Source organism: Macaca nemestrina, chromosome 4 (assembly GCF_043159975.1).
Source record: "Macaca nemestrina isolate mMacNem1 chromosome 4, mMacNem.hap1, whole genome shotgun sequence".
NCBI classification, from domain to species: Eukaryota; Metazoa; Chordata; class Mammalia; order Primates; family Cercopithecidae; genus Macaca; species Macaca nemestrina.
Window position 1 is genome coordinate 29,428,730 of NC_092128.1, and position 15,423 is coordinate 29,444,152.

At 45.3% G+C, this 15,423-nt stretch overlaps 1 protein-coding gene across 10 annotated transcripts in view; it reads right to left on the reverse strand.

Annotated features, from left to right (window-relative positions):
* Window positions 1–15,423, reverse strand: part of LOC105471403 (nuclear respiratory factor 1) — a 149,643-nt gene that overhangs the window by 13,375 nt on the left and 120,845 nt on the right. The window contains exon 11 of one of the 10 annotated variants that reach the window (XM_071094515.1): window positions 9,136–9,552. The exons of the other annotated variants lie outside the window; for them this stretch is intronic. Coding sequence (XP_070950616.1) covers window positions 9,455–9,552 — 98 coding nt within the window. The 3' untranslated portion in view covers window positions 9,136–9,454. Of the gene's footprint in view, window positions 1–9,135; window positions 9,553–15,423 lie in introns of those variants that run through there. 10 annotated transcript variants of the gene reach the window in all.

Below are 15,423 nucleotides of genomic sequence, written 5' to 3' on the forward strand. Positions count from 1 at the left end.
ATTTGCAAAACCAACAGGCCACTTCTGTATCTTAGGACCACTGTGAGGATAAATAACATCATGCTTACATGACTTAAGTTCTTGAGAAAAAAGACACGGTCTAAATTTGAAGTAGTGTTGTTATTTTACGTGGGCTTTCTCCAGGAGTCAAAGCAACTGTGCAGTAGCTACTAGACACAGACAAATGGAAGAAGCAAGATTAAAGGCCCTGTCCTTGGTCCCAGGAGTTGCTGGAAATGGAAAGTGTTGGCAGCCCAGTGTTCCACTCCCAGCAGCATTGTCCACACAATGCACAATCCGTTTGCACACTCTTGGCTCAAGTGTTCACATGCCCTCTTGTTTTAATAAGATGCTCCGTTTAATGAGAAAAGGACTGTCTGGTCCAACAGCAGGGCTGTGAAAGCTTAATTAGGAGAAGGCCAAGGAGAAGGTCAGCTGAAAGTGGACATTTCTAAAATTAAATTCCCTTCTCATTCATTTTTATAATTCAGGTTGTTTTAAAAAAAAAAAAAAAAAGGGGGTAGGAGTGGGAAAAGGACATGAAATCCTTGGAGGAAAAAAATACAAAAAGCTGAACAAGAACACAGTCTAGGTAACATGGCTGGAAGGAGTTGTTCCAGAAACATTCAGGCATATTTCATTTTTTCCTTCCAACAAGGCTGCACTAGAAACTCCCAGGCTTCCTTAAGCAGTCGAGGCATTTCAAGAGGTTCAGACCAACCCCAAACAGTGCAGTCCACCAGAGCTTCCTGTGATGATGGGCACGTTCTGTTTGAGTGCTGTCCAACACGGTGGCTACAGAGCGCTTGAAATGTGGCCAGCATGACTGAGGAACTTCTTTTGAAATTTTATTCTGTTTTAAACAGTTTAAATAGCCACAGCACAGCTCTAAAACCTTTCCAGAGCTTCCAGTGTGCCAACTCCATATCATAAATGTGCCTCCGACAGACACATACACTCACACTGTGTAACACTCTAAGGGTTGCCTTTGTTGAAATGGAAACTCAATCTAAATTGGATGCTTTGTATTTACCTAAAATATAGTTTTCTGGCATTTCCCTTATTTAAATCACAGGTTCTTTCCTTTACTGCCATACCTCATCAACTTATTTTAATACCCTCCAACCCCCTAGGACTCTGCATGAGAAACTATCAGCATGTGAAAGCAATGCAGTGTAGATGCACGTTACAGTGCTGCAGGAATACGGGGAGGCTGGGCTGGGCGGAGTCAGAAGACTGCTGGACGCCTCTCTAGTGAGCCAATCTGATAGCATGGTCTTTGTAGTCTCCCTCACAGCAATGTCTCAGTTTCCATATTTAGACTCCTTCAATGATTCTCAGATCCAATTGCTAGGCTTTATGATGGCAAAGTTTTTTCTTTTTTTTTTTTTAAATCAATTTCACTTCGAAAATCCCATTTAGGCTCTGAAAATCTCTAAATTGGGGCCTTTCTAATAATGAAGATTTGGTGTAATTATAATGTCACAGGCAATTGTGCTGACAAAGCAAAACCAGTATGTCTCCTTGCCAGGCCTTTGCTCTCAGTCTAACCAACAGGAGGAGAAAAGAGGCTTTGTCAGGAGCAGATGTGTACTGGGAGGCCCCAGGAAAGCAGATCTGTTGAATGAAGCAGGTGCCACTTAGACATTCACTTCACTGACTCCAACCACAACCTCCCCTTCATTTGATATCCTGCTCTTGGCAGGAGGATGGAGAAAGAGCATCGCACAAAGAGGAAGCATGTTTGTCCTGTTCAGATTACCGCTTCTGCCAGGCTGCTGCCGCTGCTGGGTTCTGCACATTTGCTCTTTATTAAGCAAATGTTAGAGCTGGGTGCTGGCAAGTGAATCCCTGTATTTACACAGGTAACCTGAGAGCCAGAGGGCCCCAAACCATCCTGGCTGTGAGGGACAAGCTATTAGAGTTAATAACAGGACACTGACATTCCTTCAAAATCCTAATGGAAGCATAAATAAAAAGAGGAAAGTCCCCTTTACCCAATGACCTGAAAAACTTTATTCTATAAGAATTTTTCCTGTTCTAATATTCTGATTCCTGTGTGAACGGTGATTAATGCCCTTTTTACATGCTCAATTGAAATGACTCCAATTAAACTTGTCCAATTATGGCTCTGGATTTGGTATGCCAGAAAAAAAAAAATTCCTTTACAGAATAGCGCTCACAATGACAGGCACAAGATTCAGTCTTGGTTTATAAGGAGCTGGAATAATCTAAGACCAAAATCTGCCTTTGCATACAAAGACTTGGAAAGATCTGTGGACCTAAAGGGAAGGAGAACGAGACAAAGAAGCATGTAACTTGGCCTTGAGGACACCGCGGATGGAGAGGAGACCACAGTCAGTGGCGTCCATCTGCCAGATGGCAGGGACCTTCTTGGGAATCTCTCCGGAAGCCCTGACCTGAGTTGTCTGCTCGGAATGTCCCTGGCTGTGACTGGTGTTCTGTTCATAGGATGGTGTGCTGGCTCATCGAGTTTCCCCAAGCTGAGAATACCCAAGACAGGCAGACCAAAGAGTACATGAATTACAGAACTGAAGTACAGAAAAGCAGAGTACATGAAGGTATGCCAACGGGGCTTGACAACATGTGCTAATTCCCTGTGGGGCCCTGACACGTTGACTGGAGGCACCCAGTCTTTCACATGAAAAGTATCTGAAAGCTGTATCTGAAGGACATGGTCATGGCTTAGATGAACACTAAGAATAGAGACTGCCAGCTAGTGGCCTATCATCTCATTGTAAAGGCCCTCTGTGTCCACTTTTGATCTGCAGTCTTTAAGCCTTCAAATAGCAGAGCCTAGGTTAGCAATTCCTGGCATACAAATGATGAATGCCCGAGGCCACGCCAGTTTATAATGGTAGAGAGAGAATGACACATCCCCTCTGGATGTGCAGACTACACAAGGAACCTAAACCTGCAAAGAGGAACAGGAGATACTCTCATGAGGCAGTGCTGGTCTTTCTGGAGGTGTCCACAGCTCAGCATCTCTGCAGGAGGCAAAGAAAAGCACCAAAGAACCCTGGCAACTGGAAATCCCTCCAGCTATGGGGGGTATGCCTGAGGAGTGACAGGAAAGCCCTGGTAATTCTAGAAAACAGAATCTCAGTATGCCTGAGGGATACGATGGATTTCCACCAGGAACACAGGATTCCTGAAGTAGGGATCCTTGTGGGAGATTCACTACCACCTCTCTGCAAATGAAGACTCACTGGCCCCGGCCCTAAGCCTGTGTGTCAGAAGTACTAAGAGTGAACCTCTGAAGGTTACTTCCCTTCCCATTCAGTGTGAGTGATTAATCATTATACTGGTAATAATCCTAACAGCAGTTGCAGCAGTGGTAGTCAACAGTTACTGCATGACTCAGATGCCCCAGCCGGTAAAGAGAGTAGGATTATAGTTTCTGCTACCCCTCAAATTAGTGCCATCAATACATCTCCCAGGATGGGGGAGACTGGGGAGTCAGGAAAACTGCCACCTCTTCCCGAGAGCTATTTTGGAAGGCACACTGGACTTCAGGAGGTCATTATGAAGACAGGGAAGGAGGACACATTTTAGAAGTGAAGAATCACCACTGAGCTGTCCCTTCCCCTCCTCAACACCATGAAAAGGTTGGGTGAGAAACACACATGGGGCAGAGAACTGTACCCCTCTTTGAGTGTCTAGAATCAAGAGCCCCAGTGAACATCTCTGTGCTCCCATTTCTCAGCAGCAGCTCTGTTTCACTGTGAAATCTGGAATTCATCCAATAGTCATGGCTCCTGTCAGCCTTGTGACCATCAGGCTTTGGATATTTAATCTTTTGGCGGGCTACTGTAAATCCATTAGAGCACCTGGCTGCAGATACCTGTAGCCTAGAAGAAAAACTTGCACTTGTGAGGAATCCAAGTGGAAATATGCACATGGCCTGAGTCATGAATAAACTCACTAGGAAGTGAGTCTTGGTGTCGCCACTGTCTCCGGTCTCAGGTTTTCCTGCTTGGACTCTGCAGTGCTTAAAAATAGATCAGTTCTCCTTGCAACCCTCCCACCCTGCTGTTTACTGGCTGTGGATTACTGCAGTCACATGGGTAGATTTTTTTTTTTTTTTAAAGCAAGCCATGCTGTTTATGAGCTGAGGAGGTCACTGGAAGACAAGGCTCATCAAGTATTCGTGTTGTCCTCCCCGTGCAGAGGGGGCACAACTTGCCAGAAGAGCGCAGTGTTACTGATAGAGCCCTTAGGTCAGCACTACCCCATAGAACTGTCTTCAGTGATGGACCTGTTCTGTATCTGCACAGTCCATTACCGTGGCTACGAGGTACATGTGCCTGTTTACATCTAAATGTGAATAAATTATAATTAAATTAAAAATTCAGTATCTCAGGGCTATTCAGCACTTGAAATATGATTGTGACTAATAACTACCTTTAACATTTTATTTTAATTAACTTGCATTGAAATTCAAATAGCAGCCGGGCGCGGTGGCTCAAGCCTGTAATCCCAGCACTTTAGGAGGCCAAGACGGGCGGATCACGAGGTCAGGAGATCGAGACCATCCTGGCTAATACAGTGAAACCCCGTCTCTACTAAAAAATACAAAAAAAAAAAAACTAGCTGGGCGAGGTGGCGGGCGCCTGTAGTCCCAGCTACTTGGGAGGCTGAGGCAGGAGAATGGCGTAAACCCGGGAGGCGGAGCTTGCAGTGAGCTGAGATCCGGCCACTGCACTCCAGCCTGGGTGACAGAGCAAGACTCCGTCTCAAAAAAAAAAAAAAAACCAAAAAGAAATTCAAATAGCCACATGTAGCTAATAGCTATCCTACTGGACAGTACAGATTTAGATGTTAGGTTTTGGTATCATGTTTTTATTTGCCTCTGCTAAGATTTACCATGACTCTTTGACTTCTGAAGTCAGTAAAACATACCTGCCACCATTGCTTAAAACAATCCTGCAAAGGAGTCACCACACCAAGTACTAGCATAACCAGATGAATAATGAAGACCATGATTTTCATTTGTATTATGCCTTCTTTACTTTCTAGGTTGGATAAGCTGGCAAGAGGGAGTAAAAGGGAAGAAGGGAGTTTCGTTGGGCAGTAGAAAGAGTACTGGAGATCTGGTATGATTTCCAGTCTTACTATTTAATAGCTGACAGATCCTGGGCAAGTCCCAGCTTTAGCTGCCTCTGAACAGGGCTTAGAAGATCTGTTCTACTCAGTTTACTGGGCGAAGGTAGAATAATGCAGACATTGCTTAGCCATTTGCAAGGAGATGATGGTGGCAGTGGTGGTGGTTGTAGCAGCAGTAAAACAACAAAATGAAAGAATGGACAACGAAAGGAAAAAGATGAAGACCCTAAATAATTACGCTCAATGCATATAGCCAAAAGGCAAAATTAGAGCCAACTGAAATGGTTATTTTCCTGGTATGACATCTACCAACATGTTTCCCAGAATGAAAACGATTCATCTTAGAGAAAAGTTAGCTGAGTTAAATGGGAAAAGTCCCCGTCTGCAAAGAAAGCCTATTTCCCAGGGGGGCGTGTGGAAGACACTAAGAGACACTGCTGTCCCAAGGTGCTGCACCACACACACTGTTCAGTTCCCAGGCACAGCGGCCAGCTCCCAGCTCAGCTGGAGCCGCAGGCCGTGCTCGTATACTGCCCTCACTCCTCTTCATTTTGATCCACAGCTCACAGCTCTCCTTATAAGAAGGAATCTTTTCAGGTCTAGGACTATCCCCTCCGTCCCCATCTATTTAAAAAAGACCTATGATTCCAAAGGAGAAACAGTTGTAATACACAGGAATCTTCATTTGCTTTTTCTTTTCTTCTTTTTTTTTTTTTTTGAGACGGAGTCTTGCTCTGTCGCCCAGGCTGGAGCGCAGTGACCAGATCTCGGCTCACTGCAAACTCCGCCTCCCGGGTTCCCGCCATTCTCCTGCCTCAGCCTCCCAAGTAGCTGGGACTACAGGCGCCCGCCACCTCGCCCGGCTAGTTTTTTGTATTTTTTAGTAGAGACGGGGTTTCACCGTGTTAGCCAGGATGGTCTCGATCTCCTGACCTCGTGATCCACCCGTCTCGGCCTCCCAAAGTGCTGGGATTACAGGCTTGAGCCACCGCGCCCGGCCCTTCATTTGCTTTTTCTTACAGAACAGACGATGCCTCAGCGCGGTCTGAGACCAGCACCCTAGTGTCTTCATTTTCTCTCAAGTCACTCTATCAACAAGGGGGTGGGTGGAAAGGGCCGTTTACGTTACAGGAGGGCAGCCTAAAAATCCATAGCTACCAGCTGTGCTGCTCTTTGCGGACCTTGAAGATGAGAGGCTTGTATCCTGGGGACTCACAGCTCACACAAAAAACAGTTGCTTAGGGGTTGCCTGCTACAATTCCTAAGGCACTGAGCTTACCATCTTTGGATGAAAGCTATAAATGGTATCACAGTGTCATAGAACACAACAGTACTTTTAAGGCTATTATGCTATGGTGACTGAAAATGCACTCTTACACTACGACTATTTAACACATTTATTTAAACTTTAATTAAAATAATGAGGCAAAAGGTGATTTAGTACACACTGGAATGGCACATCAGCAACCTTTTTGGGGAGAAACAATAATACAGTTCCTAAATTAATTTAACATTTACATCTCAATGGACTCTTGCAAGAACAAACACGTATGCTTATGTGTCCAGGGAACGAGGAGCACAGAAAAAGGTGGAAGGAGAGACGTGATTTACAGCCCAACATGTGGAGGATTGGCACCGTCCCTCTCACTTGTAAAGAGCTGGAACAGAGGGACATGCAGTAAGTAAAAATGGATGATGGTGGTGACAAAAAGGAAAAAATGGCAAAAGCTACCTTTTGTGATGGAGGTGAAATATAATGCAGCTGTTGAGATTTGAAGACAGATTGTGCCATTTTAGGAGTAAAAAGGCCACACTCATGACTGCAAACTATGTACAGAAGAGAACAGCAGCCCCAGACGAAGGCACACGATAGGGCCTTTAAACAATGTCACCGTGTATTTTCTTCAGTCAAGGTTATAGAAAGGGCTTCTGCTCTATTCCCACTTTACAAGATCCACCTCTGCAACGTACATCTTCAACTGCGTAAGGCAAGCATTCAGGTCTGTCTTAAAGACAGGAAAGCAGCGTCTACACAGTACTGTGCACTCTAACATACGTGAGGAATGATGGAGAAGAAATTGATGCCGACAGCTAAAGAATTTTATATTTATGATGCATCCCTGTGCCAGGCACTATGCTAAGAACAGGAATCATCTTGTTTAATGCTCACAACTTCCTTCTGAGTACAGAACTATCATTATCCTAATTTTTATAGCTAAGGCTTGGAGAGGTTAATTTGCTTGCCTAAGATTATAGAGCTTGTTACAGGTTCAGCTTTTAGGGTATCCAGCTCTGCGGGACCTCCCCTCTCCCTTGCTCCTCCTTTTATTCTCAGTGCTATACCAGGTGTCTTCAAAGTTAAATGATCCTCACCACCACCTTCTATAGTAGAGGTTCTTAACCTTTTTTTGTGGGCTGGAGATGAACAGGGGTGGGGGCGGGAGTGGGAATGCCTCTGGTCTAGTTACACGTTCAATCAAAGCTATAGATACCCTCCCCGCTGCTAGCAGAGGCAAAGAAAAAAAAAAAAGGCAATACCAAAAAAAAAAAAAAACCTTTGTATAGAATTTCTCAGGGTCCATAGACCCCAGGTTAAGAATATCTTATTGGGCTGGGTGTGGTGGCTCATGCCTGAAATCCCAGCACTTTGGGAGCCCAGATCATTTGAGGTCAGGAGTTCAAGACCAGCCTGGCCAACATGGTGAAACCCTGTCTTTACCAAAAATACAAAAAATTAGCTGGGTGTGGTGGTGCATGCCTCTCAGGAGGCTGAGGCAGGAGAATCGCTTGTGCAGTGAGCTGAGATTGCACCACTGCACTCCAGCCTGGGCGAGACAGTGGAAAAAAAAAATCCTATTGTTCTTATAATACACATAAAGTTGGTTTTCATGGGAAATTAAAACATGTGTTGCCTCCTTTGGCTCTAGCTGGGTTTACCACTTTTATAATCAGTACAGAACAGGCTTTACAGCCATCCTGTCTCACTTGGGAGGCCTTGAAGAATAGAAATGTGCGTTCTAATCTCTCATGCAAGGACCTCACCCAAGAATCCTGCTTTCTTGTCTGGACTTCTTGTTGGTCCTCACCCATCTTCTCTCTTACCCCTCTTGCTAAAAAGATTTAATTTTTAAGGAAGTATTCTAATGAGCATAGTTGAGATTAAATTCTGCTGGGAAAACATACGTTATTTTCAGAAGTTTTTAATAAGGTCAAAGAAAACAGGGATGTGAAAAGGTGAAGAATGTTTAGTGTAAAGAGAAGACAGAATGTTTTTCCCTAAAGAAACTTCTACACGGACTTAACTTGGTAGTTAGAATGCATAATAAAATGTACGTTTGTTTTACAGTAGCACAGTAAGGCAGGGTGGGGTCTTACAGTTTTATTATTTATTTACTTATTTTATTATTATTATTATTGTTATTTTTTGAGATGGATTCTCACTCTGTCACCCAGGCTGGAGTGTAGTGGCGCAATCTCGGCTCCCTGCAAGCTCCGCCTCCCGGGTTCACGCCATTCTCCTGCCTCAGCCTCCCGAGTAGCTGGACTATAGGTGCCCGCCACCGCGCCCGGCTAATTTTTTGTATTTGTTAGTAGAGACGGGGTTTCGCTGTGTTAGCCAGCCTAACACGGATCATGAGCCTGACCTCATGATCCGCCCGCCTCCGCCTCCGCCTCCCAAAGTGCTGGGATTACAGGCGTGAGCCACCGTGCCCGGCAGTCTTATAGTTTCAGAAAATGTTATGTTGAAGTCTTAAGGTGGAACTTCAGCAGCAAGACTGTTGCCAGGACCAGCGCAGAACGTGGGACACGCCACCCTGAAGATACATGCGAAGGGCTGCTGCTTCTCTAAGTGTAATGACAATGCCTTGTCATTAGCTTATTTTAATTTTAATTTAATTTTTTATTATTTATTTATTTATTTTATTATTTACTAGGGAGTCTCACCCTGTCAGCCTGGCTGGAGTGCAGTGGCGCAATCTTGGCTCACTGCAACCTCTGCCTCCCAGGTTCAAGCGATTCTCCTGCCTCAACCTCCCAAGTAGCCGGGACTACAGGTGCATGCCACCACGCCTAGCTAAATTTTATATTTTTAGTAGAGATGGGGTTTCACCATATCGGCCAGGCTGGTCTCGAACTCTGGACCTTGTGATCCGCCTGCCTCTGCATCCCAAAGTGCTGGGATTACAGGCGTGAGCCACCGCGCCCGGCAGCTTTAATTTTTAAACAGCCCTCCAGGCCATTTCTCTTCATTCAGAACGTGAGGAGGGAAGGTTGAGACCCCTAGTCTTAACTAGGGCAGCATAGGTAGTGGGCGGTTTCTGAGTCTTCAGTGCTGACCGGCGGAGAGAGATGTGCTCTTCAAAATCTCTGGGGGACCCCAAGCAAGGGCTGTAGGCAGAGCCAAGTGGAAGACCTGGTGATGAACTGGGGAAACAAATAAGCCAGTAAACTTGCTCCAGGCAAAAACGAACACGCCCCTGACCCTTTCCCCCAGGCTCCACAGTCCTACCACCTTCGTCTCAACTTTGCTAGAGACAGGTGGGAAGGTTGAGAGAGTCCTGGCCTCAACTGAAGGGCAGCAGGAAGGCTCGAGCAGAGGCTTCTAGGAGCTGAGGAAACAACTCGTCTGCTGGGGTTCCTTCCTTCTGAACATCATCTACTTCCCCTTAGTTTCCCTGGCTCTAAATAGCACCCATAGCCCACCACCCAACTCCAATCAAGATGACACATTCACTAATTGCAAAGTACTCTGCTCACTGAAAATGTTTGAGGCTGACAGCCAGCCAATGACGAGTTCTGCAACCGGAGAAGCATACAGACCTGTCAGCTCCTCTGGCCAGCAAAGGCAGGCCTGTGTGTGTGCAGAGGGAGGGCTGCTGAGCCAGGGGCACTGGGCAGCATGAACCTCCAGAACACCCCTAGAGCCCTCACAACAGCTGGGCAGATGGGCGCTGTGGCTAAACTAGACTAAGGCAAGCAGCCTCTGGCAGGGGTGGGGAAAGGTTTGACATTTCCGAATTTATTTGTTCAACAATGGTTATCACCTTGTATTTATGGGGTCTAGGCAGGAACCTAGAGCTCACATCAAAGGGAGACAGTGTAGTACACTGGTTTGGAAACAAATTGCCTGAATTCAAATTCGATGTCTGCCACTCTCTATGTGAACTTGGTTAAGTTACTGAAACTTTTTGTGTCTCAGCTTCCGTATGTGTTACATCAGTTTAACAGTGTTTACCTCATAAAGTTATTATGCGTTTTAAATACAATGCATGTAAAACACTTACAATGCTTGTACATAATAAGCATTATATAAATTGTGTTAAATGAATAAAATTAATGAAACAACAAGATTGAGAGACAGAATGCAAGGTCAACAGGTAAGAAGTATGCTGATGTCCCAGGTCAGAGAACTCCATAAATGGGGTATGCCCTCCTAACATCTTTTTTTTTTTTTCTTTTTTGAAATGGGGTCTCACTCTGTCATCCTGTCTGGAGTGCAGTGGCGTGATCTTGGCTCACTGCAGCCTCGACCTCCTGGGGTCAAGGAATCCTCTCGCCTTAGCCTCCCAACTAGCTGTGACTATAGGCATGAGCCACCGTGCTGGGCTAATTTTTGTATTTTTTGTAGAAACAGGGTTTCACCATGTTGCCCAGGCTGGTCTTGAACTCCTGAGCTCAAGCAATCCACCTACCTCAACCTTTCAAAGTGTTAGGATTATAGGTGTGAACTGCTATGTCTGGTCTCCACTAACATCTTTATTACAAAAAATGAAACTGAAAAAAATCAAAAGAAAATAAAGGAGAAAGTGAAATTTCAAAGTGCAAGAACACTTGCTTCCTTCACCCGGTCCATCCCTGTGATGAAAACTCCCTATAAACCTGAACCTGGGGAAAGCTCGGGTAGAAGCAGAGGAGGACTTGAGTCAATTTTACAGTTTGTTAGTGGTTCTATAGAAAGGCTTGGTAGGATAAAAAATGGCTAAGATAAGGTTTTACTCTTTCAAATGAACTTTAAAATCAGCATAAAGTTCATACTCCCAAAACACTCTTTGGAATTTTGAATGAAAGTTTTTTCAAATTTAAAAGATGAACCTTTTGTTCATTTGAGAGAGTCTCACTGTGTCACCCAGGCTGGAGTGCAGTGGCGCGATCTCAGCTCACTGCAACTTCTGCCTCCTGGGTTCAAGCAATTCTCCTGCCTCCGCCTCCTGAGTAGCTGGGATTACAGGTGCCCACCACCATGCCCAGCTAATTTTTGTATTTTTAATAGAGATGGGGTTTCACCATGTTGCCCAGGCTGCTCTGGAACTTTGGGAGGTTGAGACGAGCAGATCACCTGAGGTCAGGTGTTCGAGACCAGCCTGACCAACATGGAGAAACCCTGTCTCTACTGAAAATACAAAATTAGTTGGGTGTGGTGGCGCATGCCTATAATCCCAGCTACTCAGGAGGCTGAGGCAGGAGGATCACTTGAACTTGGGAGGCAGAGGTTGCAGTGAGCTGAGACTGAGCCACTGCACTACAGCCTGGAAAACAAGAGCGAAACTCCATCTCAAAAACAAACAAAAAAACCCCAAAGGACAAAACCCCAAAAAACCCCACCCAAAACCAGCAAATGCTACATCCTCTCTTTTTTCTTGTGGCATCATTAGGAAAAGTGTTAGCTATATTAAAAAATGTTGATGCTTTCTTAGCAGCTCTGGTAAGAGGCTTATTAGGTTGGTGTGAAAGTAACTGCACCAACTTCAAATTTGCCATTACTTCTAATAGCAAAAAACCCCACAGTTACTTTTGTACCAACCTATAGTTACGAACTTGTTCATCTATTTTGTTTTCCCCCATCTACTTTTCAGGAATGAAAGATAGCTGTCTGAATCTGCGATACGATCTCAGACAGAAGAGTGTTTCTGAGGTGGCCAAGTGCCAATATAATCCTTCTCTTTCATTATGTTTGCTGCAATAGGAAGGAAGAGAAAGGTCTGTAGGCCTGGTTTTCTGAGGCTTGCCAACAATGGGTGTTAAGGTCTGGGTGAGAGGTGAGAGGCACTCAGCAAAGAGCTCCTCAAGCCTGAGTGAATGTCTGTATCTGTTGGTCTTGGAGGTCAGGAGTCCTGGAACACGGGGGTTCTGGGGACCAGCAGAGAGGAAGGGAGAGTGAAGAAAAACAAACAGGCTGAACTGTATGACTTCTGACATTAAGGTGTGTAAGATGAAAAGAGTACTGAGATAACTGTGTTCAAAAAAAGAAGTAAAGGGCTGGGTGTAGTGGCTCATGCCTATAATCCTAACACTTTGGGAGACTAAGGCGGGAGGATCCTTTTGAGCCCAGGAGTTTGAGATCAGCCTGAGTAACAAAGGGAGATCCCATCTCTACAAAAAATATAATTAAAAAAATTAAGGCCGGGCGCGGTGGCTCAAGCCTGTAATCCCAGCACTTTGGGAGGCCGAGATGGGCGGATCACGAGGTCAGGAGATCGAGACCATCCTGGCTAATATGGTGAAACCCCGTCTCTACTAAAAATACAAAAAACTAGCCGGGCGAGGTGGTGGGCGCCTGTAGTCCCAGCTACTCGGGAGGCTGAGGCAGGAGAATGGCGTAAACCCGGGAGGCGGAGCTTGCAGTGAGCTGAGATCCGGCCACTGCACTCCAGCCTGGGCGACAAAGCGAGACTCCGTCTCAAAAAAAAAAAAAAAAAAAAAAAAAATTAGCCCGGTGTGGCAGTGCACACCTGTGGTACCAGCATCTTAGCAGGCTGAGGTGGGAGGATAGCTTTAGCCCAAGGTCAAGGCTGCAGTGAACCAGCCTAGGCACAGAGCGAGACTCTGTCTCAAAAAGCAAAAAAACAAAACAAAACAAAACAAAAAAAGAAGTAAAGGAAGGAATTCATCTGGTAGCCTTCACCAGCCTTAGACAATTCTACCTACATCTAAATGAAAAGGCACCTGTGAAAATCTTTATATTGAACCAAATCATGAAACTCCATCCTGAGAGACCAAAGACTCTATTGAAAAAGACAGAGAACATAGAAATAACGTGAGTGCTTGGGTAGTTCCTTTAGTGTTGGGGTAGTGTGGAGTAGATGTTCAGAAAAAAGAAGTCTTTGGGGTCCTGGGTGCAATGTCTTCGTCAGGTCTGCTTTGGTGATCCAGAATTTAAACTTCTGGCATGCATGGGTCATTATCCTTTTTTTTTTTTAGATGGAGTCTTGCTCTGTTGCCCAGGCTGGAGTGCAATGGCATGATCTTGGCTCATTGCAACCTCTACCTCCTGGGTTCAAGCGATTCACGTGCCTCGGCCTCCCAAGTAACTGGGATTACAGGTGTTGCCACCATGCCTGTCTAATTTTTTGTATTTTAGTAGAAACGGGGTTTCACCATGTTGGTCAGGCTGGTCTCGAACTCCTGACCTCAGGTCATCCACCCACTTTGGCCTCCCAAAGTAGTGGGATTACAGGTGTAAGCCACTGAGCCTGGCTCTTTCTTTTTTCGTTTTTTTTTTTTTTTGAGACAGGGTCTCGATCTCTCACCCAGACTGGAGTGCAGTGGTATGATCATGGCTCACTGGAGCTTTGACTTCCTGGGCTCTAGCAATCCTCCCACCTCAGGCCCCCAAGTAGCTGGGACTACAGGTGTGCACCACCACTCCTGGCTAATTTAAAAAATTTTTTTGTAGAGATGGGGTCTTACTATGTTGTTCAGGCTGGTCTTGGACTCCTGGACTCAAGCAATCCTCCCACCTTGGCCTTCCAAAGCGCCAGGATTACCAGGCGTGAGCTACTGTGCCTGGCCTATGGGTCATTATCTCTAACTTGAAAAACACCATCCCCTAGGATATTGCTTCATAACCTCACCCGCCCCCGCCACTTCTCATTCGCTGTGGACTTCATCAGACTCCACATGCAGTGGTCCTCTATCCCTGCTAGTTCCACCCCACAAACTCTTTCTACTTCAGGACTGAACAATATCCAAATTGCTCTCAGAAGAGTCATCTGCTATTCCAATTTTGATTTAAACCATACTCTGAAATATGGGATACATGTTTTCCCCTAAGTAGTATCTGTTTCCAAGTTAGTTCTATGTCAACAAACAGTACCTTGTTCTGCTATCATCTGGTTCTTCCTGATAATAAACTCTTTCTGATTAAAAAAACTTGGCTTGGCCGGGGTGTGGTGGCTCATGCCTGTAATCCCAGCACTTTGGGAGGCTGAAGTGGGAGGACTGCTCGAGCTCAAGAGTTCGAGACCAGCCAGAGCAATATGGAGAGGCCTCATTTACATTAAAAAAAGAAAAAAGATTAAAAAAAAAAAAAGTGACCTACTGGCAGATACTATAAGCTTGTCTGCCCAGAAGTGACAAACATAGGCTGGGCACAGTGGCTCACGCCTGTATTCCCAGTACTTAGGGAGGCTGAGGTGGGTGGATCACCTGAGGCCAGAGTTCAAGACCAGTCATGGCCCATCTCTATTAAAAACACAAAAATTATCTGGGCATGGTGTGGCACGTCTGTAATCACAGCTACTCGGGAGGCTGAGGCACGAGAATCGTTGGAACTTCCGGGAAGCAGAAGTTGCAATGAGCTGAGATTGTGCCACTACACTCCAGCCCGGGTAACAGAGCAAGACTCTGTCTCAAAAAAAAAAGCGACAAACTCTGGCAACAGGACATAATCCAAAAGAATGATGAAAAAGAGAACCTCTGAAAGTCTAGCCAGGTATCTAAATTGCTGATTAAGAGGGAAAAATCTGGTTCCAATCCCAAAGTAAATACTATAGCACTGTGGGCAAAAACACTAGAAGACAGGAGGATTATCAAAGTTACTTGGATTGTATCCAATGTGAGATTCATTCTTTGGGTTCTCAAGGGCAGATGAAATGATTGGCCTTTGCCTAACACTGCTGGGATACAGCACAACTCAAGGGTCTGATTTGATACAGAAATGCTGCATTGAGAAAGAGGTAACTTCCAACTCTCAAGGCCTGAGTTCAGCAAGTACTGGCAGTCACAGAGTGAGGATGGCCTGCTTTGGGGGAACTAGTGGCTTTTAGGACGTGAACCAGAATTTTCCCAGATCACAAATGTAGCCAACAACATGAAATCACACCAAATGATTCACACAACCCAATGCTACTGAAAAGAGGCAGCTTCCAGTAATCAATAGTAGCAGGTGCGGTTCAACTTTATTGTATGGCTGAACGGTTCTACTTGGCCGAGAGCCAGAGGGTCCTTGGACTTACCTATAAATTCATCCATCTGAAAAGGTGATGCTAGGGAGGAGCCAGAACTATAAAGCAGTCT